The sequence below is a fragment of the Daucus carota genome, chromosome 5, assembly GCF_001625215.2.
Source record: "Daucus carota subsp. sativus chromosome 5, DH1 v3.0, whole genome shotgun sequence".
NCBI classification, from domain to species: Eukaryota; Viridiplantae; Streptophyta; class Magnoliopsida; order Apiales; family Apiaceae; genus Daucus; species Daucus carota.
In genome coordinates, this window is record NC_030385.2 from 12,483,448 (window position 1) to 12,505,080 (window position 21,633).

At 33.9% G+C, this 21,633-nt stretch overlaps 4 protein-coding genes across 6 annotated transcripts; all 4 read right to left on the bottom strand.

Moving 5' to 3' along the window:
- Positions 1-682: 682 nt before the first annotated feature.
- On the bottom strand, positions 683-5,862 carry LOC108220027 (uncharacterized). The gene is made up of 8 exons (XM_017393662.2): positions 5,453-5,862; positions 4,705-4,749; positions 4,457-4,586; positions 4,088-4,163; positions 3,928-3,976; positions 2,124-2,221; positions 1,416-1,554; positions 683-1,190 (listed from the first exon to the last, which is right to left on the bottom strand). The coding sequence occupies exons 1-5, from the start codon at positions 5,795-5,797 to the stop codon at positions 3,961-3,963; spliced, it is 612 nt and encodes a 203-aa protein (XP_017249151.2). The 5' UTR covers positions 5,798-5,862; the 3' UTR covers positions 683-1,190; positions 1,416-1,554; positions 2,124-2,221; positions 3,928-3,960.
- A 594-nt stretch (positions 5,863-6,456) lies between these two features.
- On the bottom strand, positions 6,457-9,121 carry LOC108220502 (protein ABA DEFICIENT 4, chloroplastic). Of its 2 annotated transcripts, none has more exons than XM_064093353.1 (6): positions 8,804-9,121; positions 7,911-8,136; positions 7,391-7,491; positions 7,130-7,258; positions 6,904-6,996; positions 6,457-6,815 (listed from the first exon to the last, which is right to left on the bottom strand). In XM_064093353.1, the coding sequence occupies exons 1-6, from the start codon at positions 8,849-8,851 to the stop codon at positions 6,780-6,782; spliced, it is 633 nt and encodes a 210-aa protein (XP_063949423.1). In that variant the 5' UTR covers positions 8,852-9,121; the 3' UTR covers positions 6,457-6,779. The 2 variants fall into 2 exon arrangements, with proteins under 2 accessions (XP_063949423.1, XP_017249776.1); XM_017394287.2 differs by having other exon boundaries at positions 6,908-6,996; positions 8,804-9,111.
- Positions 9,122-9,488: 367 nt separating this feature from the next.
- LOC108220261 (caffeoylshikimate esterase) lies at positions 9,489-13,733 on the bottom strand. Of its 2 annotated transcripts, XM_017393978.2 has the most exons (9): positions 13,573-13,733; positions 13,256-13,482; positions 12,604-12,633; positions 11,874-12,000; positions 11,644-11,790; positions 11,083-11,213; positions 10,873-11,010; positions 10,606-10,704; positions 9,489-9,970 (listed from the first exon to the last, which is right to left on the bottom strand). In XM_017393978.2, the coding sequence occupies exons 1-9, from the start codon at positions 13,616-13,618 to the stop codon at positions 9,755-9,757; spliced, it is 1,161 nt and encodes a 386-aa protein (XP_017249467.1). In that variant the 5' UTR covers positions 13,619-13,733; the 3' UTR covers positions 9,489-9,754. The 2 variants fall into 2 exon arrangements, with proteins under 2 accessions (XP_017249467.1, XP_017249468.1); XM_017393979.2 differs by lacking the exons at positions 13,256-13,482; positions 13,573-13,733 and having other exon boundaries at positions 12,470-12,604.
- A 5,252-nt stretch (positions 13,734-18,985) lies between these two features.
- Positions 18,986-20,322, bottom strand: LOC108220137 (ribulose bisphosphate carboxylase small subunit, chloroplastic-like). Its single transcript, XM_017393818.2, has 3 exons — positions 19,965-20,322; positions 19,640-19,774; positions 18,986-19,366 (listed from the first exon to the last, which is right to left on the bottom strand). Exons 1-3 carry the CDS (start codon positions 20,130-20,132, stop codon positions 19,139-19,141), a joined length of 531 nt encoding a protein of 176 aa, XP_017249307.1. The 5' UTR covers positions 20,133-20,322; the 3' UTR covers positions 18,986-19,138.
- Between the last annotated feature and the right edge of the window lie 1,311 nt (positions 20,323-21,633).

Sequence of the window (21,633 nt, forward strand, 5' to 3'; positions counted from 1 at the left end):
TGTTCATGTCTTTCTCTTTTAATATTTAAACACGTTAAATTTTAAATTACACTCTGTTACTCTGCATAATGAGAATCTTGATTCAAATTTAGGGGCCGTTTGGGTGAGTTTAAAATAAATGCTTATTACTTAAAGTAAATAAGTGAAGTATAAGTTAGAAGCAAGTTAAGACTTATAAATGATAAAAGTGTTTGGGAAATAAGTAAAAACCGTGAGACAAAAGCTAGTAATCGTAGCTTTTTTTAAGTACTTCTTGACTTCTTACACAAACGGTAGAAATAAGTGCTTATAACTTATAATTCAGAAGCCGGTCTTATAGGCCGATCCCAAACACCCACTTAGTAATCATAGACTCTAGGACACCTGAGGGATGTCTTTGTGTTATAAACACTAGTATTATTTATGACCAGTATACTTGAGTTGTGTATGATGAAAAGTGGTATTGGGATTTCGTCTTAGATTCTTGAGGTTTGTACTTGTTGCAAGCAGATACTGTGATTAGCTTTATTGATAAATCTTGATGCTTTGATTGTTACCGATTTAGCCAACTTATGTTTGTTTTACCATTTGTTAATTTGTTGCTCTGTTTTATCATTTCCAATTATCTGGATGATCTCATATACTAGCTATTTGTTTTATCAGTTTCATGCATACTAGAGGGGACCATATGATTACACTGATATCAGCCAAAATCAATACTAGATCAAATTGTCAGAACGGGATAATTAACCCCCTCAGATATACATGTTATTGGATGATTACATGATCAAACCAGCATTCTTTAGACTACATAAAAATTTGCCAGGCAAGCAAGAAATTTTATTGCTACCATTAACCCCGGAGGACATTATTGCAAGGATAGAATTTTTTTACAACAAAATGATGTAATAATATATTTAAAACTGATACTGATGGATGATACGACAAATGGGTGTGATTAAATATCTAGCAGACGGAATTCTTGGCTCCTTGATTGTATGACTAGAACGAATGCTCCTTATTCATAACTTATCTACTCATATCTTCTTTCATCACTTTGTCTCTACCATCTTCAGGTCATTTAACCATTGTAGGATATATTCGGCACCTTTTTCCCATGAAATATCCAACATCATGTCGTGTGCAACCTCTTCAATGCAGACCGGTTCCACACCATAGAATATCCCTGTCTCACCAACTCCTTTAGCATCCTATAAAATATAACTTTGTCAATTCTCATGCAAGTGAAATGTAACATCGTGAACAACAGAAGGAAAATTTTATTAATAGAGATGATCAAGGGATCATATAAAAGAGTGAAGAAGCATATTCCAGTGCAAGTGAAATGCTGAAATTAAATTTGGTGGAAGGTTATGTAATAGACAACTTGAACCTTGAGTAAAGTTGTAATTCTATAGTAGTGGAAAGTATTTTACCACTATAAAGTCATCATTTGCACCCAAGACAAGTATTTGAAGAGATGGATCTCGCGCTACAGGTACGGGTAGTGAAGCATTAAGCTTTCTGAGATCAAACAATGGCAATCTTGAACTTTCTGTCATCAGCTTCTGATACCTAGAACATATCACATGCAGAACAAGTAGTTCAAGGCTTTAGCAGCATTCAAAACGAAGAACTATGGGATAAAATGTCAAAGACCCTAGCAAGGATGCATAATGATGTACGGCACGAAGGACCTTGTTACAAATGTTTTTGCTTTAATAGTCAGAATCATAATACTAGTGCAGAACTTAGTTCTCAGATGAAGCCCAATCAGGAAATCCTAAATGTATTGAATGATATGTCATATACACCTTTCCTTGCAAAGCCTCTCTTAAATTGAGAAGCATTGGTGGTTTCAAAATATCAGTAAAAGTTTACTGCCAACCTAGTGCTGACTGCTGAGAGGTTTGTCCCGCTACCAATCTCCAGCTACAGGGGTAATAGCAATCCGTGGTTTCTTTTCCTTTTTTCAAGTCATTGAAATGGTGCCATACACGATTTCTTCATGTGCTACCCATCATGTTCCATTTTACACTCCATATTATAGTCCAAGTATTATATTTGAATCCGTTTATTTACAAGACAACTATATACTGCTTTACTTACAAATAGTAATGAGTTGTCCAGAGACTAGAACAAACCTTAAGACTAGATTATCCTCCATTGCTGCAGAGAAAAATGTTTCCTTACACAAGGGCAGAGAAGTTTGAAAAGCTTTGGCTGCCAGGCTTCGTGTGACCTGATCGAAATATTTACTTTAGTCTTATTACATTTATGATCTGTATCTAAAGATGTTAAGTAAAAGGACTACAGGTATATGCAGAAAGACATAGGAGGAGTAAGTGACCGCTTACTTTGTAGTTTGTTCTATTAGAGATATAGAGATGTTAAATATGTGGGGGCCCTTAAGCGGCTGCTTTCATTCTTTGTTATTGAGGCAGGCAGCAGCCATGAGTAGTAGTAGCCGTATTCTAAACAAAAGCGGTTTTATATTGAAACAAGGGAAAATGAATTTTTTTATCACTCAACTATCTATCTGTTTAGAAACCTACCATTGAACTATATATATATATATATATTTTTTTTCTTATCACTAACGTCACCTTGACATTAGAATTTAAGCATTCCGCTAACTATTCCGTCAATTTTTAAGAAAAATGGATTTTTTTTATCACAAAACTATTGATTCTTTTAGAAAATTACCTTCAAACAATAAACTTAATTAATATAACTGGTAACGTTACATACATTTCTCATTTACTGTATTTTTGTTAAGTTTTATAATTAACTAGTTAAAAAATATCATCACAGATTGTTTTGTGTACAGATACATGGTAGATATATATAACTTGGTTATTATATACTCGGTAACGGGAATATATATATTTGAATTATTATGACTTGGGGAAGAAAATAAGTTACGGTTTCAAATAACTTTAATATAATATATCGTGATATCTCTTCTTTTTCAATAAATTTCCAAATTAAGCATACTGAACTTATTCGGCGAAGTAGTGCGTACTTATTTTAGGACGTGATTCAAGATATTCATGTAAAATGACCAAAATGATTCAATAGTAAAAAATTGAGAAGGCTTCACTGAGTTGAGGCTAAGCTACTAAAATTAATATTTAAGATACATCATCTATGTATTCCACACTGGCAGTTGATTACTAAAACCTAATGAAATGCTTATAATCAAATACAAATATAGCATCTGAAAAAAAATACCATGTAATTTAGCGGTAAGTTGCTAAAAGTGTAAATAGTTGAGTGACAAAAACAATTAGTTTTCCACTATAAAACTTAACGGAATGACTAAAATTACAAACGTCCATAACGTGAGTGATAATATAGAATAAAATAAATGCTCGGTGAATAGTTTCTGAAAAAGGTAATAGTTTAGTGATAAAAAAATCTATTTTCCCCTGAAATAGATATGTGTCACGAATGTAACCAACCAATGCATCAAAAAGAGCAGTGCAACTTAGCATTATGCTGTGAACATGTAACTTTACTAATCAGGCTTCTTTGGTTTGCCAACCTTGTAATTAGTTCTGTACACATTTAATAATGTATGCTTTGTTGAGTTGATACTTGTAAAAGGCATAAAAAGAACAACTGATGTACTGTTCAACTTGTTGAGATAAAAAGAAACTCGGTTTTCCTATCATTCCTAAGGAATTCTCTTGCTTTCATATCAAAAAACTGTCATTTTTATCTAGGAAATCTTTTAGTCAACATTAGGGGAGTACAGACATTAGAGGACCAGTTGATTAAACAAATTCCAACTTTCTCAATAGTCTAGTGTCGAAACTTATTATGACTGAACTTACAAATTACAGAAAGTACAATTTCATATGCGCAGACTGCTTCTAATAGGAGTCGAATATACCACACATTTGTCAAAATGCAAATTCCACATAAGGGGTCGAAATCAGATACCTTAAAAGCAGCGACGGGATTGGAAAATAGATATCACCAAACTAGCCCACTGAAAGAATAAAAGCAAAACCTTTCTTAATTCAGTTATACTTCAATCAGCAAAAAGAAAAAGAAGGTTATACTTCTGGTAAAAGAAGAGACATAATGCATAAGAAAGCACCTGTTTCCCGAAGGTGGTACAGAACAAAGAAGCACAGCTCCATGAAGATTCGGGTGCAAGCTCATAATTTCTGTGCCTAAACACATTATTGATATTGTAATTAATTACTCTGATAAATTTGAACAAGATATGTATGTTAACTAGAATTAGGTAAAGATTGCATAAGGTTCAACAAATACTATCCCGCATGCGCCATAGTATGCAATCTAAATTTGGTTTTAACAATAATCCTGGTTTTAATTGAAGAAATACCAATATATAGTAAATCACTATTCTTAGTGAATTTTGATGCTTTGAATTATTATAAAGCATTATATGACTTTGTAAACACTTTCCTCAGCCTTGAGATCCCGTAGATGTAATGCTAACCTGTCAATTGTCTGGATTGTGTATTTGCAATGTAATACTGCACGATTAGTCCTCCAAATGAGTGACCAAGTAATACAGGGGGAAACTTGGTTTCTTTGCGGATGAAGTCAGCGACGTTACCTGCATGTGTCTACTGCAGAACTTAGATTACCAGGGTAAGTAAGTCAGTAAGATAAAGAAAGGGATTGCCTGGTCTGCAAACACAAAGGAAATAGTGCAGTTCAGCTTACTCAGATGAAATAAACTACCTCGAGGGAGCCTGCAACTGGACCAGACGGCTCATCACTTTCACCCTATCAATGCTAAGAAAACTAGCTAAAATATATGGCTTGGTTTGCTGATGTCAAATAAAGTGCAAGACCATAACTGGATATATTAAGTTGGCACGGACATATAAAAGACACTGCATACTATGGAATTAAATTAATATTGTGAATCTTGACACATGTGTTGTGGAGTAAAAGAAATATTTAAACTGAACTATAACATTTCCTGCTCTTTTATTTCATGGTCTACTCTAGTTTTCAGCTAGACACAGGTAAAAACATTTCAGATTTGTTTTACAATTTATCTTCTGATATTTAATGAGCAACACCATTCAATAAGTAGGTGACAAAACTACAGCTTAGTAGTTCCAAACAACGAATAAAGCGTGCGTATTAAAAAAAATCAATTATCTATGATGCTAAATATTAGCTAACACAACCATTAGCAGTGGATGCCTCTCACCCAGTCACCCTTACTACCAAAAGAATGTCTACGTCAAGAGTCTTGGCAACGACAAATGTGTGCGTGAGTATATAAATTTCTCGCAATTGACCTTAAAAAATCTAGCACTATACTTCAAGATTGGTCTTTAGGCCTCAGAATATTAGAAACAGCAAATAAAATAAAATAAAATAATCCAAGAGCTATGAACACATTTCACAGTGATTATCAAAACAAAACAATTCTAAGTGCCTTAATATTAAAATAGAGTACAAGGGGCAGACAGACCTGACCCAGCAAGCTGAGGGCATAACAATCATAACCATGAGTTGAAAAGAATGGCAACCAATGTTCAGCCCAACACCAAGCTGCATGAAAGCTTCCATGGATGAACACTAAAGGTGGGTTTAAGTTCAGACACTCTTTTTTCCCAACTGGGTCTGTAAGTTCCACACCTTTTTGGTAGATGACTTCCATTTTCAGACCAGAAGGCAGCTGGTGGAAAAGACGGTACTGCCCCTGCTTCAGCTCATAAGGTACCCTCATTTTGGACTCCCTCTGTAGAGTGGCACGGGGTATAATGGTCTTTCTGGGGTAGAGTGTAGTTGCCAGAGCTAAACAGTGGGGAGCCATTCTTGGTTCTTGGTTTGAAAATGCAAGTTTTTAGTATGAACCCACTGCCCTTTAATCAGTACCGTACTGCAGTAGCAGTTAACTATGAAATTTTATATTTATTATTTTTAGTATCACCTGTATATATGTTTGACCTTTTTTTATTTTTAAAGCAAATCCTTGAAAATTATATAATATGATTTGTTTCTGAGAAAATAAGAAAATTTTAATTTTTTTCTACAAAAAGAATAAAGACAAACCAGGAAGATTACTCACTTAAATTGACTTTTTCCCGTTTTTTTAATGTAGATTTATACTAAATTTTCAAATTGCACTTTTTATTTGTTAAACTAATTTTATTATTCCTTCCGCTTCATTTTTTTTTACAGCTTTTGTGTGTTACAATATAGTTTCATAAATTATATTTATTTTATATATCAAATTTGATTCATAATATTTTTTATAAAATTAAATTTTATATGAGGTTTAAAATACAAATTCGTTCCAGGATAAACAACCTAAGAGATAGATAAGGAGAAAGATTTATGTGTTTATTTTTGTTTTAATTAGCTTATATCTTTATAAAAAAGGACTCTGTACAGTGCTCTTTTAGATTTAGTATGAAGAAAACTAATGCGCAAATATGACTAAAGAAACTTTATGGTTCTGAAGAGTGTATGTGAAATCAGAAATGAGTTGCTTGGACTCAGAGGAAAGAAGTGTTGTATGTCAGTCCATATTTTGATCTCATTGATGCTGTAACAAAGAAGCATTGAACTTCAAATTTACTGCACATTATTCCTCGAAAACAAATCACTAATAGCAAGAAAAGCCTCTACTATCTTTGTCATAGGAAAATGGATACTCTGTCAGCTGATCATTTTTGCATTAATGGATCTCGCGTTTGGCAGTTCTTCCACCTGTGGTTAGAGCTTTGGTAATTTCATGCGATAAGATTCCTATCGGGCAAAAGAGTAGACAGAAGGAAACAGAATGCCTTGTTTCAACAGAATTCTGCAGTCCATCTTGAAATATTTGCCTGCATAATTAGAAAATGGTTTAACTGTGAGAATTTAATTTTAATGGACTGCAGGCACCCTGACGTATATGCACATTCAAACACTTACGAACCTTGCTGCAAAGAGATCCACAGCCAACAAATGAATCCATGCCGAAGCTAATGTCAACTCACTGGAAAACATCTTAGCTATACCAGATAACTGCACAATAAAAATATTGAGCCAAAGATGGACCAAAATCATCACTTTTACCTCAAAAAAAATTTCCCAAAATGTTTAATAATTTTAACGAGTAAAAAGCTTAAGCTTTTGTTTGTGCTAGTCTGAGACGTACCTCAGGCAGCCAGTATTGACTTGCAAACATCAACCGAAATGTATCAGGTGTCCAAGAGAGGTAGAGTAGGTATGCATATAAAAGTCCAAGACCAACATATGGAACTGCACTTTGAATACACTTCTTAGTCTGAATTTGGTAGATAAAACAAATAATTAGTCACATGGCTCAAGTTTCTATTATTTTCATGTCTGATTACATATGTGAAGTTGTGAACATAAAATCAGTCAAAGCAGTCACCATGTCTCAATAAATTATTACCAGAGTAGCTTTTGGAGCCAGAACCATGAGGGTGTAAAATGGAAGAACAGCGGCGGTTGCCAACGTAAAAACACTACTTGCAATTTGAGAATTTGTAAACCCTGCAAGGCCACAGTGAAAAGACTGCCATTAAGTCATACACATCAAGGTCAGGTATATGCAAGAACTATGGCATAATTAGCCTCTGCTGGGTTCCAGACAACCACCCTCAACCAGTTGCTTAGAATAAAAATGCATATATGTCAATCAATTTAATTACCCCTATCAAACAACTAGATCATTCCTTATGCCAAAAGTACATCAGATCAAAGCTTTGGTTTTATTATACACGATTATATTTTGTTGCATAGTTTTGCATCATTGACCATCAAGATTTCATTGCATTTCATTTGTTCAAAATCACAGGTGCTTTCATCAATAAAGGTAAAGTAACTGATACATATTTCTAAGAATTTGTGATAACTACACAAAATTAGACACAAGTAAAAATGTTTGGTAGATTTAAAGAAAGGGGGCTCACATGAAGCCTGCACTCCAGAGCTTTTTCTGTGAAGCACAAATCTTTCCATAGTCGGACCAGCAATAGATATTGATCCTCTCTTAAAACTCCATTCTTTTCTCATCTTTGTCCAAAGCACCACATGTTGGCCATAAAGGTCACTGTTTGTGCCTTCAATAGCAACTGGGTTTAGCTGAATCTTGCTGATATTATAGAAGCCCTTCCTAGTCAAGCTTGAATGTTCGGTCTACAAGGCGAGAATGGAAGTAACAGTTAATGAGAAGCAACCAAGTACCAGCACCATATAATACGAAAATTTACTAAGCATTCAGTTTCAAGATTTTCATCATAAGCATTTGGGAGACAGTATAAAGATAGATACTTTAATAATTCCCATGTCCAACTCGGCAAGTACTGCCCCAACTTTAGGATTGAAACCAGGAGGGCATTTTGATTCTCAAGAACAAACTTGTTCATTATTTTGCAAACTTAACTGTGATGGCTATAAAGAAAATCGATCAAGAATAAGAAGGATTCAACAATCACATTTTCAGTTCCTGAAATGATCAGTCCAACACACATTTAGGTGGCAGAATTTCAACCTGTTAATTATGAATTCCAGAAAATTTCACCCTTATAAAAACATAAATCTACAATACGAACTGATAAACTAATGCACCCATTCCAAAATTACTCCAGCTCAGTCAAAAAAAACAAGACATGTCAACAAATGCCCAATCCAGTAAAAATTCTTCGTTTCAATTTCGACACTCGTATGCATATACGTGTGCTTAATATAATCAAGAATCCTCAGTTATTGCCCAAAAAAAAAAAGCAGACAACTTGGCCATCTATATATATAATATGTATGTAGGACAGGGACAAAGATATGCATTTGAGCACCAAGAAGATACCTTGAGTGAAGAGATCTGATAGCAACAAAGGCAAGAAGATAATGGCATTCTTGTTGAGAAGCTAATTGACTCCCAATAAACAAATTTGCAATTTTTAAGAAGAAAGATAGGAGCTTTCTTGTTCACTCACTTATATACCAATATATATGAATACAAAGTGAAAGAGGGCATCAAGGGCAAGGGCCATTCAGCAATTATGCCACATCAACAATTACCAGAAAATTGGGTTCATGTTTCACTCAAACTGAGTTAATGGAGATAAAGCTTTCTGCTTTTATGTATAATAAAGAAGTGGTCACTTTCATTGTTTTTTTGTTTGGATAAATGATAAAGCTTTAGGCATGTACAATTCCAGCATGTGAGGTTGATTGAGATGGGCTGAAGTGTAATGTGATGTATTGAGATAATGTTCTTTAAGTTTGAGTGGATTATCACATTATCTCAATCAATTGGAATCAATCAGAAATATCAGAAAATGTATCAAAATATAGCTATATTATTCACAACAAACTCCAGAGTCATTATTTGTTTTTGAAATCAGTATATGTTTTCATTTAAGCCCGGGCTAATATCGAATGATCAATATTAGAATTATTATTTCTGATTTCCACTGCCAATAATGATAATAAGGTGACTTTATCAGTCAGAAATACAAATTGTACTTTTTCAGGTAAGAACTTCAAGCTCAGCTCCTAACTGTAGTTAATCTTTATAATCAGTAAGAATAAAAATCACAAGTCCAAAAAAAAGAAGTTACAAGTCAAACTCGAGCAAGAACTTAAAATGTACTGGTATAAACTAAGGACTAATCTGGTACCAGACTGTTTACTTTATTTTCTATTTCAGAATGAATGTATAAATTGATGTTGTGCTCCCTAGCTCAATTAAATGGAGCAACCACATCTTCCTTTTCCGAGTACAGTCTTCAGTAGGAATTCTTTTGAGCAGCAGTTATCTTTTGCTGTGCTCATCGAGCCAAGAAATAATATCTTCAAAAATGCGGAAAATGTCCTCATCTGGTTCACCTTCAAGAAGACAGTGATATGCGTCATCATAGAGGTTAAGTTTCTTGTCGGAACTGCTAGCCTTCTCATATAAAACCTGGCTCACCATCGGATCAGTCACTCTATCAGCCTTTCCATGCAGGATTAACAGTGGCAGTGAGACCTGCAAACACCAAAGGATTGTCATCCAAAAAAAGAAAGAAACTATAGCCATTATCAGGAACAGAATCCAAAACAAGAGAGTATACATGCCCAATTTGACCTGAACACATTTCTAAATTTTAAGGTTCAACGTTTAATATAACATCGTGCAGAAAAACTCACATTTTTGTGCATCACGGTCTTGGAAGCATGTATTTCAAGAGTTATATTTAAACCAAATACTCAAATAAATAAGTTTAATATCCTTGACAATTTATACTATAATTATTTAATAACACAATTATTATATTATAAGGTAGTTAAGTGATAGAGTATCCAACTAATCACAGAATTGATCACTAACAAAAATCCTCAGGAATCCCCGAGCACCCAAGAATCCCCAAGAAGATTGAGTGTGCGGTGTGTCGGGTGAGTGAAGAATCCCTGCTTTCTAGATCACAATTAACACGCACACACTAGTAATAACACTAAGTTCTTGGTTTTCATAGTTCTGATATAATTCAAACTTATATCTATCTAAAAAAAGCATCTTATGAATAATATCAGAACTATATTAAAATTTAATATACAGCAGAGAGAAATGAATAAGGAAAAACAACAAGCACTAAAAAGTTTTGAGGAATGAAGGATGCCCACTTCTTGAAGTTGATTTTCTAGCTGTTGTGTAGTCTGTAGCAACTCCAAAGCAGTTCCCACGCGTGGTTTGTCACTGTAACATATAACATTATACGCAGCCTGCAGAGCAAAAGATATATAAAAAACGTTACACCACATGTACAATCTATGTTTTGATTAGATGATCACATGTAAGGAGTGAATCAAGTATTGCTTGGATGCTTGAATACTATAAGTATAACATTGTAAACATCTACTTAAATGAATTCAGAAAGGATGGGAAAGTACCAGATCTTTCTTTCTCAAATCTCTGAAAGCCAATCCAGCTAGATCCTTTTGTGGAACTATCTTCTTTTTGGGGAGAACTTTCGCTAGACTAATTAGAACTCGTGTCACAAACTTTGAAGGAAGCATGTCATCGGCGATCTACAAAAGCTCTCAATGAATTAACAATTCACTGATAATTATTAATATAATCTAAAAAATTCAGAAGATTACCTTACACATAGGTGCAATAAGAACAGCACCACTCCATGCATTAGGTTGCTTTAGGTGCACCTTCAAAGCAATTGCCCCACCCATAGACTGCCCAAATAGGAAACTTGGGAGAGCACTAAACTCCGGGTTCTCTACATGAAAATAATTATCCACAAAAACTGGCATAATTAGTCAAATGCAGTATCTAAACATTTTATTTATTTCTCTTGGACAAGTATGGTGCCAACCATGGCTAAAAGAGTGACTGAAGATTTGGAAAAGATAATGCGGTTCAGCACTCACTATTTTATGACGTATAATTAGAACATCTTTACTCCATTAAGTTGAGAATATACTGTAAACAAAACTTAAAAACTTTGTGCAAAAAAATAAACAGAAATTTTTAACATCTGTTCTCTCACAGTGGTAATTATTCTGCATGGGAAAAAAATGTACATGAAAGTTGGGGTGATAACTAAATGGATACTGGTTCGGAGAAAATTATAGTTTCATGCGTAAGGCTAATTCGGTTATCAGCATTCATCGTATGCAAATCGCAAAACGAGAGAGGCTGCTAAATACCTTTAACTTTTCTGTAGTGCTCAATAACATCATCGACCACTTTCTCGAAACTTGGAACAAAACCATGGAGACCTTCTGAGAGACCAAATCCTACATAGTCCATTGCAAAAACTCCATACCCTGAGGAAGCTAGCTTCCTAGCAATCCCTACAGATAGACATCATATGATATAACCTTGTTCTGAACCAAATTGTAATGTACTGTTTTTAAACGTGTAAGCCACAACATGCCTTCAAAAAAAAAAGTGCAAGTATCTCCATAACCATGGCAAAAACAGACCACTGCTTTAAGGGGACTCTTCTTCGGAAGCCATCTCTTGGAGAAAATTTCAAATCCTCTGGAGTTCACCTTATATGACTGTACAACAGATGTCACGTGACTGTCAGGAATTAAACACACACATCTATGAACAATGCACATTGAAGTCATTATCAAGATCCTCAATGGTATACTATGGCATTAAATTTTCAGTAAACTGATGGTAGGAAATATGACATCTGTAGTATACGTATCTTGTTAGTTTTGTACTAAATGATCTGCCAAAGGAAAAAAAAAATAGGCTCTTAGTTAAATTAATTTATTGTGTACCTCTTACAATAAGAAAAACAAATATCAAAAGGTACTTTGCTTCTAATAAGGGACAGATCAAGTAAACCAAAGAATGGCAGGGGTTTATTATCAAGCAAAAGAGGGGCAGTAGCAACAGGGCTGCCATGATATTTCTGTTATTTCAAAACTGAATGCGTATCTGTCATTTGAAAGTAAAAATGTGAAAAGGAAGTCCTTTGGACATAGATCACGAATCACATAGAGGTTCATTCTTAACTTGAATTAGAAATAACAAGAAAAAGCCTCCAGTTTTTGACGCAGTTTTGGCTGACTGAGTTGCAGCCAGATAACCAATGGCACTGGAATTAGTAATCATAGAGAAGGAAAAGTCTAAAAAGATGTTCTCCTTACCTCCTCCGTCTCTAATTCTTCACAAGGCATCTGCATCACAATTGGAAGCAAATTAATTATAATTATTCACTATATTCATATTCTGGAGGAAGGACTAGTTTAAGTGGCAAACCAATGGCAATTAGCATAAAGGATCAAAGACACGACAAGCACACGTACTATGGCATTAATTGAAGGTAAACCCCTTTCAGAAACAAATCGTGACTTTCAGTAAATACATTACTCGTATCCCTGATTAATTAGTACATTACTGATTGTAAGGCCAATTAGTACTCATAGTCATTCAACACTACCTAAATTCGCACAAAACAAACCAAAACAAGCTAGTATACTTGAATAGCACATTATACACCCCGTGAAAAAGAAAAAAAAAATCATGGAACTGGCCTTGTTCATATTAAGTCTGATTCAAAAATTTCATCATTTTTCATTAGGTCCAAGAATGTAACAATTGCGTAAGAATTCTCAACAATCACCATTAATACATCCCACGCGTGTGTAAAAATTCAAATATTCGGTTAATAACTTATAAGTACCTAATCTCATAACCAATAGCACTTCTCCCCTGTCCCTTAGGCAAAAAACATTTAACCTGATATCAACAAAAACAAAGGCAAATTATGTTGAAGAATGTAAAGAAAGAAGACAGAACCTTGAACAAGCAATGATCAATAGAGAGCTGAACATCCTTAAACGCTTCGCGAGCACGACGTCTATTAGCCACATGGTCCATGTTAGCATCCAGAAATCTCTGAACCTTGTCACTGATGTCAGGAAACTTGGCACCTCTAGGCATTGCTCTTGTTACTGTAGCCGCAGCTTCCTTATGATAATTGCGATGATAACTCCTCCCCCACCGAACAACCGGAGCCAAATCTTCTAGAAAATCAAAATTGTTTAAGAAAGGTGATATTAAATCATAAGAACATGATTATGATTAATGACAGGGGTGTAACAACGTTAACAGACCGTGAGATGGGGGTGGTGTGATTAGATTTGCAAGTTTGAAAGACATGTGATGTTAGAACATAAATATAGAATGGAATGCGTGCAATAAATTGCGAATGCGAATCTGGATAGATGACTTGGCAAGCTAGTTTGTGAAAGAGATGCGATGTACTTGGGTGAACCAGGTTCATGCTCATTTTTATTTTTTCTTTTTCCTTTCTTTTGATACTACTCCCTCCATTTTGAAATATAGGTCATTTTTCACCGATTTTTAAGTTTTTTGACCGTAAGCTTAAAATCATTATTTTTATAATTTTCTTTTTCTGAAAAATAATATCAATCATATATTTTTATTCAGGAAAAAAATATTTCGAAAATAATCATTTTTAGCATGCGGTCAAAAGACTTAGAAATGCGTGCAAAAAAGTTAAGCGACTTATATTTTAAAATAGAGGGAGTAGTTTTTTTCCCAAAGATTAAATACTGCGTGTTAAAGTCGGTGATTAATCCTGATTCATATAATCGCTAAGAGCATCTCCAATGGCGTTGGCTATAATCGTTGGCTAAATTCGACCAGTAAGATATTATGTAAAATTTGCTGGACCTGTAAGACACTGTGCTTCAACGGTATTGACTGTATTGGTTGGTTATAATTTAAAAATAGTATGTTATTAATATTTAGATTATTATAAATAGAATATATTAGTTTAATATGATAATAAATAATATGTAATCAGCGGGAAGGAGGAAAATAAATTCCGAGAGATGACGTGGAATTCACTACAAATCTGTAGTGGTTCGACAAATATAGTCATCTACAGGGGGATGACTATAATTATACACAAGGGCTTGCTATGGTTGGAGTGATGTTTTTTGTAGACATTGGCTATAAATTTTAATTTTGGTAAGCCACTTAGATTTTTAGCTAAGGGTTTCTCATGGTTGTAGATGCTCTAAGGGCATCTCCAACGGCGTTGGCTATAATTGTTGGCTAAATTGGACCTGTAAGACATTATGTAAAATTTGCTGAACCTGTAAGACATTTTGCTTCAATGGTATAATTTAAAAATGGTATGCTATTAATATTTTAAATTGCTAAAATAGAATATATCAATTCAATATGGTAATAAATGATGTACAATCTTCCTACAGATTTTCTTACAGACTTGTAGAGGTTCGACAAATTTAGTCATCCATAGGAGGTTGGCTAAATTTATAGACAACAGCTAAGCATGGTTGAAGTTGAGTTTTTGGAGCTGTTGGCTAAATTTTTTTATTTTAAGTACGCCAATTCACTTTTTAGCTAAGGTTTTTAGATGGTTGGAGATGCTCTAAACTGATTAAATTTCTTATTAACCACCGATCAATTCAATTAATCTCCAATTAATTTGATTAATATTCGATTAATTTTTATTCCGTAACTTCAACGATTATAAGTTTGTCCCCGTCTTTTACCATATTTGTGCCCACTAATGTTTCCTACTTTCGCTCTAGCCGTGTGGCGTGCATGGAGCAAACATTTGTCGAAAAAGGTGCATGTTGGTAATAAATAAACTTCAACTCGAATTTTTTCTGAACAAATATATAAACCAAAGTCTTTTATTTACAAAAGTAATTAAAAAATAAATATATATAGGTATTTTTTTAGTTATTTTAAATTATGTGTAAAAAATTTAAATTAGCCATATATAATGGGACGAAAAATAGTATCATATAAAATAAAGTTAATATTTTATTTTTCGTGAATATTCAAATTCATAATTCTTAGTGAAATAACTAAATCAATTGTACACAGACGGACAAGTGTTACTTACACATTTACAGAATATTAACAGTGCAAAGATCTCCGGCAACTAAATTCTTTTGAGTTAAAATGGATAAAAAGTATTATAAACTTAAACTATACAGATTTTAAGAACATCTTCAATATAGCTTTATTTTATTATATTTGTCGAACTCTTTAATATTATATCATACTATTAAAATAATATAATTTATTAATATATGAAATAGAGATAGTAAAGTAAAAGTAGAGTGAAAAGGGAGGAAAAATGGTGGGACCCATTGATTTTTAATATATAAAATAGAGATAGTAAAGTAAAAGTAGGGTGAAAAGGGAGGAAAAGTGGGAAAATGGTGGACCTATTAACTATTTTAGGAAAATTTTGTAACGTAAAAAAATTGATGAGACATCCAAAAAAGGAAACTATAAAGAATCTGAAACGGAGAAAATAACATATAATGGTTTCTAAATATAGGTGGTGTTTGACAATAGATTATAAACCCGACTGATATGGGTCTGAAATTAGCCCTAAAAATCATTGTGTTATTTTGAGCCCGGGTCTGATGAAAGGCCTGGGTATAAGGCCCAGATTCTGGGTTTATCATTAAGAAATCGTAGCTAGCAGATTGAGGTTATAAAAACCCATTGGGCATCCACGTTTGAGAAACGAGGGCTGTCTAATCTCAATAAAACGTTCTACCCCTCCAAACTAGAACTACGTTTTTTGACTTGATTATTCATCCAGCTGAAGATATTTAGGCACCTCGTAAGGACCCGTGTGAGTTCCGACTCACGAGATCAATCAAAAAGCATGAAGCTCACCCCTCGATTTTTGATCCATAACACTGACTTTTGGATTAAGTTAGATTTTAGAATCACTTATTTGCACTGTTCGGGAATAATTTATATCATCTTAAACCATTGCTCCAAGTAACCTTAACCCATCAATCATCAAAAAGTGCAATAAATCATTGCTATGATTAGTGAGTCCGTGACCATCAGTCGTTAAGAATTGCAATATTTTCTCAGTCTGCAAACTTATAAAGATGCAAGCACACAAGGGACTGTATATTAAAGAAAAAAAGTTCACTATCATTTTTCTTAAAAGGTACCTGGAAACTAGGGGTGTACGCGGTTCGGATCGGATCGGTTTTAGGTTCGGCGATTTAGAAAATCTACAACCACAACCGCATTTGCGGTTGCGATTAACCACATAATTTCAACCGTGGTTTAGCGATTTATGCGGATCGGTTTGCGGTTCAACCACATATTATAAATATATAATAATTTTAGAAAAATAAATGTGAACTATTACAAAATATTACACACCTTCAATTCAAATCAATATTTTTACACAAAAATAAAATAAATGAGTCATAATAGATAATACATGATTTGGAATTTTGTAAATAGCAGAAGATGAGAATCCATGCACATCTACGGAGCAGTCGCAGAAGCACTTGAATCATGAATCTCAATAATCCAAATCTTCATCTACGTCCAGATGAATAAATTCTGTAAATACATATACAGATCTTATAATATCATAAAATTAATATTATATAAATATATTTGTGTATAATTTATTAATTTATATAGTATAATAATATATTTTTAAAAATATAAATTATTATAAATATATATTTACGGTTTGCGGTTGCGGTTGCGGTTTTGCGATTTTTAAATATTTAAAACCGCATCCAGACCACAAATAAGCGATTATTTAAAATATCATTCGCAACCAACTCACATGTTACGGTTATCCGCACAATGCCGTTCGGATGTGAACAGTGCGAGCGGTTAATGCAGTTGAGCGGATTGTCTGTACACCCCTATTGGAAACCGTTAAACAAACCATACACACCTTAGAGTGCTAGCTAGATGTACACAATTGTGTATAAAAAATTTGTTTATCATGATATAATAATTGATATGGAATGTTTTAAAGAGATTGTTATGTGAATATAGAGCTCATTACAACTAAAACCTAACACATATCCTAATGTACACAATTTTGTACATAATTCTGTACACCAATCATTTTTCCACACTTTAATATGATAAGAAATGTTTGTAAAAGAGGCAACTTAAACATAGATGATAAATTGATAATTGCTCGAAAATGTTTTTAACTGTTGAATCCAGGAAACTCTTTCTTGCTTGCATCCATTTTTCTTCCAAGTGAATAATTTATTTTCTAAAATTAGTCGACACCCATCAACATCTTCTAAAAATTAGACTAATAACCAAAATTAGACTAATAACCACCCTGTGATTTAAAAGGGATGAAGTGTTACGTTAATCTACAGTTTACGCAACCGCGAATTGCCTTTGTCATGGTGTTCTGTCAATGTATACGTTGCTAACCATAGCCACAGCTGTAGCTATCACAAGATAAGGTTGCATTACTCTATTACTTGGCATTTTTTTTCTCTCTTTTCAACCAATTTTTATGTGCAATTGTATTAGGTTAGTATTTGTTTTTATACTCCCTCTATTTTTTTTTATTTGACGCTTTAAGTTTGGACACACACATTTATATGTTTTGACCAGATGGTTAAAAATATTAATTTTATATTTTATTTTTTGAAAAAAGATATATAACCAAAAAATTTATTCACAAAAAATCAATCAAAAACAATAATTTTTAATATCCAGTCAATCCACTTAAAAATGTGCGTCGAAAGTCAAAACATCAAATAAAAAATAGAAAAAAAATACTAAAATACTTTTAATATCAACTGTTTAATGTTGAATAATATTTGTTGTGGTATATGATCTTGGTGGGAATTTTAAATAAGCTGGTTATTTCAGATGATACTCCCTACGTCCTATAATAAGATTCGCTTTGACTTTTGACACATAATTTAAGATGTATAAAAAATATACTTCTACAAATTATTTTTTTTAGAAAAAGAAAATTTCAAAAATAATATTTGGAAATATGTTTTTCTTACACCTCAAATTACGTGTTAAAAGTCAAAGCGACTCTTATTATGGGACATAGGGAGTATAAAAGCTCGGTTTTCCACGAGGAGTAGTGTTACATACACAAAATTGGATACAAAAGTTTATACAAAATGACATGACAATTAAGATGTAATATTTAATTGGTGTTATTAATACATATACCTATTCAAATCAAACCTTAGACATGCTCATTTGTGAATGTTCTTTATCTAATTCTGATAAGGTAGTTAAGAGCATCTCAAAGAGACTCTTCATTTAGGCTCTTAACTTGAGATTTGAGCAGAATGAGGAAAAAAGTTGCTCCAGACTCTTAGTGGTTCCTTAAATCACTAAAAGCCTCTTGTTTCTCTCTCCTCAAAGTTCAGAGCACCACATAGCTCTTAACTTAATTTTGCACGATAAAAAATTCCTTCACTCCAATTCACGTTCACCTTTCCCTCTCGTTTTGTTTTATAATGGAGCCCAATATGAATAAAATATGAAATAGAGAATAGATATAGAGAGAGTATTGTTGAAGTTTACACTCTTAAATTTGTACTAAATTGCTTAGAATCATATTGTTTATATTATATTTAGCAGCCAACTAAGAGGCTCTTTGGGATGCTCCGACAATACTTCGAGGATTATTGGGAGGGAAAACCCCAAATTATACTAGCATTTCATTTTGCTAGATACGTGAACTTGAAACGGTGAAGGGCAACATAGTATTATTCATGATACTCATGATCTCATATTGCCATTATAAAATCTGCGTACTATTTTACAAAGGTGAGTGAGTACTCTAGAGTGCAATCTGCGGAAATTGGTAGCTAGAGTAGAAACTCGTAGTCTAATTTAAAGAGGGGGCTTGTAGGCAATGAAACTGATGCACTGCACTTGACGTACATTGTCGAATCCGATAATTCGGATGAATGACTGCGGGTATGTCTGCTTAGCCTCCTCCAACTCCTTCAAAACCTGAGAAGAGTCGGTGCATCCAAACATGGGTAGCTTCCACATTGTCCAGTATCGTCCATCATAGTACCCTGGTGACCGGTGGTTCTCACGGTACACAAAACCATGCTACACAAACAAATGTATAATATTCAGCAATGTTTCAGATTATTTATTTCATCATCAAGTTTAGTAAGCGAGCTGCGGTGTCTTTAAATTTAGCTGATATATATTAAAAAATTTACTTTGTGTAGATTTTATTCAGCTTGGGGTTTTGGTTAAAGCCTCAGTACATGGAGGAAGGGTAATTAAGGTGGGCACACCTCGTCTCACCCTTCTTCCGAATGTGAAATTTGGATTTTAGAAAGAAACCGTGATTATTTAAGAGGTTAAGAAAAAGACCTCCAACTCGAATTCCAAGCAAGGAACCCATCCCATGCGAAGAAGGTAGTCGATTTCCTTAGCAAGAGATTCGGGTGAAAGTGGTGGAAGGTATGAGAGGGTCTCAAACTTCTTCCTGTTAATTGGAGGCCATACCTGCAATCACAAATCAAGATTTTCAATTTTCCACTACTTCATTAAATCCGTACCTCTGTAATGAAAATATACTACTTAAAAATGCTACGGAGAAAATATATATTTATTTACACAGCTTACTCTTAATTGTGTAGAAAGAAATATGTAGCCAAATTGATATCTGTAATTATGTATTAATTAGTCTGTATACCTTCATGCATTGTACTCTGCCACCATTGCTAGGAAGAGAGGTGATGGTGTTAGCTTGTTTGGTCACAGGGAACGCGGCGTTTGACTTGAGACCAGTGAAGGGTGCAACCATGTTGGCTTGAGTTGGGGTGGCCAGGCTTACGGCACAAGAAATCATGGAAGAAGCCATCGTCTGTCTATCTTATGTTACGCTAAGATATGAGTTCACTATGCATGAGACCTTGCACAACAGTTTGGTGTCTATATATAAGGATACAAGGCCTCCTAGATGTACCAAATGTACAAACAGAAAAACCGAAACAAATCTGAGCTATTGGATTCTGTGGTTGATGAAAGCGTGCACACCACAGCCACATCTTCGGGCATAATTATTGTTGGAGAGTCGGCTTATCATCTAACAAGAACGAAAAGGTAGACGATACGTGGAAGGCGATCAGTGATCTTATCTTATGAGAAAGAGGAGGGACAAGAATGTATGATTCTGGTTTTTGTTGTAGTCTTTTCACCTGTACGACGATCGTTTATGTTAATTGATTGATTGTAGTACAGATGTGGATTGATCCTTTAGTGTGCTATATCTAATTTCAATTATGTTCACAAGTACAAGATGATAATATATGTAAATGATGCATCTTTAATACAAAAAATGGACTAGTGTTCGTAGTAGACTGAGTAGTGTCTTACCACCAATTAAGTTTATGGTTGTGTTAAGTTCAATGAAGATAATGCACTTTGAGAACTCCTTAACTTGTAACATAACTTTATCTTCATTTTATTTTTCAAAATATGTGCACTTAGCTTCTTGGTTCAATATATATTTCAGAAATACCAGATCTCCCACAAGGTTTTAGCTATCTAAATATGAACATTCAATGGACTCTGAACTGAGCTTGTTTATCAGAAAACATGGAGCATCTTCTACCACACTCATACCGTACTAAAGACCAAACTGATGCCAGCATTGCTTCGCAAAATTGTTATAAGAACATGAATGAAGTAGTGTTCATTCTCGTATGACACATTGGGCATCCCAGAGGACTGCGACCACTTTGCCTACTAACATTCTTCTAACAGGATTGAATTTCGACAAAATCAATATACTTATATAAAGGAGAAGCGAGGGGCGTGTAGATGGCGCCTCTCACATCGCTCCCCTCTATTTTTCTAATTTTCTGAAATTTTTGGATGAAAAATATCAAAATTTAGAACTACTTTTTTTAGTTTCGGATATATTAGAAGCAAGTTTCAGAATCCTGATTTTGTTTCAGATTATTTATTGAATATAGCAGCTTGAAACTTTTAATCTGATTTTGTTTCAGATTATTTAATTATGGGAAAAAGTAGCACACAAGTCATTTTGCACCTATAAATACCCCTATAGGTTGTAGGGTTTTTGATCATCTAAACACAGCATTCTCTCTCAATATCACAATCCTATCTCTCTATGGTGATAGTTCTCTTGCTCGATTTCTAACTTGATGGTGCCGTTCTTCTGCAACGATAAGTGAAGACTGTTTATACGGTATTAAAAAAATATTAAGGTTGTTGCAAGCAAAGGTACTTATAGACCGCTATGTGGGAGTCGACAGATCCAAACAAGGGAGAAAATTATAGTGTTGACAATACTTGACATGATATTGATGGATGATATCAATAAATTAACTATTAGC

Bases quoted from the DNA above. Each gene is read 5' to 3' on its own strand.
- LOC108220027 (XM_017393662.2), bottom strand. From the start codon at position 5,797: ATGGCTCCCCACTGTTTAGCTCTGGCAACTACACTCTACCCCAGAAAG. The intron at 4,750-5,452 runs GTCTGTCTGCCC...TAGCATTGATAG, and splicing joins CCCTCAGCTTGCTGGGTCAG to GGTGAAAGTGATGAGCCGTC. The intron at 4,587-4,704 runs GTAGTTTATTTC...GTTCTGCAGTAG, and splicing joins CAGTTGCAGGCTCCCTCGAG to ACACATGCAGGTAACGTCGC.
- LOC108220502 (XM_017394287.2), bottom strand. From the start codon at position 8,851: ATGCCATTATCTTCTTGCCTTTGTTGCTATCAGATCTCTTCACTCAAG. The intron at 8,137-8,803 runs GTATCTTCTTGG...CTCGCCTTGTAG, and splicing joins ATCAGATCTCTTCACTCAAG to ACCGAACATTCAAGCTTGAC. The intron at 7,259-7,390 runs GTAATAATTTAT...TACCAAATTCAG, and splicing joins TGGCTCCAAAAGCTACTCTG to ACTAAGAAGTGTATTCAAAG.
- LOC108220261 (XM_017393978.2), bottom strand. From the start codon at position 13,618: ATGTCTTTCAAACTTGCAAATCTAATCACACCACCCCCATCTCACG. The intron at 11,791-11,873 runs GCATGTTGTGGC...GTCTATCTGTAG, and splicing joins TTGCACTTTTTTTTTTGAAG to GGATTGCTAGGAAGCTAGCT. The intron at 11,011-11,082 runs GTAATCTTCTGA...GAGCTTTTGTAG, and splicing joins TTATTGCACCTATGTGTAAG to ATCGCCGATGACATGCTTCC.
- LOC108220137 (XM_017393818.2), bottom strand. From the start codon at position 20,132: ATGGCTTCTTCCATGATTTCTTGTGCCGTAAGCCTGGCCACCCCAACT. The intron at 19,775-19,964 runs GTATACAGACTA...TTGTGATTGCAG, and splicing joins GCAGAGTACAATGCATGAAG to GTATGGCCTCCAATTAACAG. The intron at 19,367-19,639 runs GTCTTTTTCTTA...TTGTTTGTGTAG, and splicing joins GCTTGGAATTCGAGTTGGAG to CATGGTTTTGTGTACCGTGA.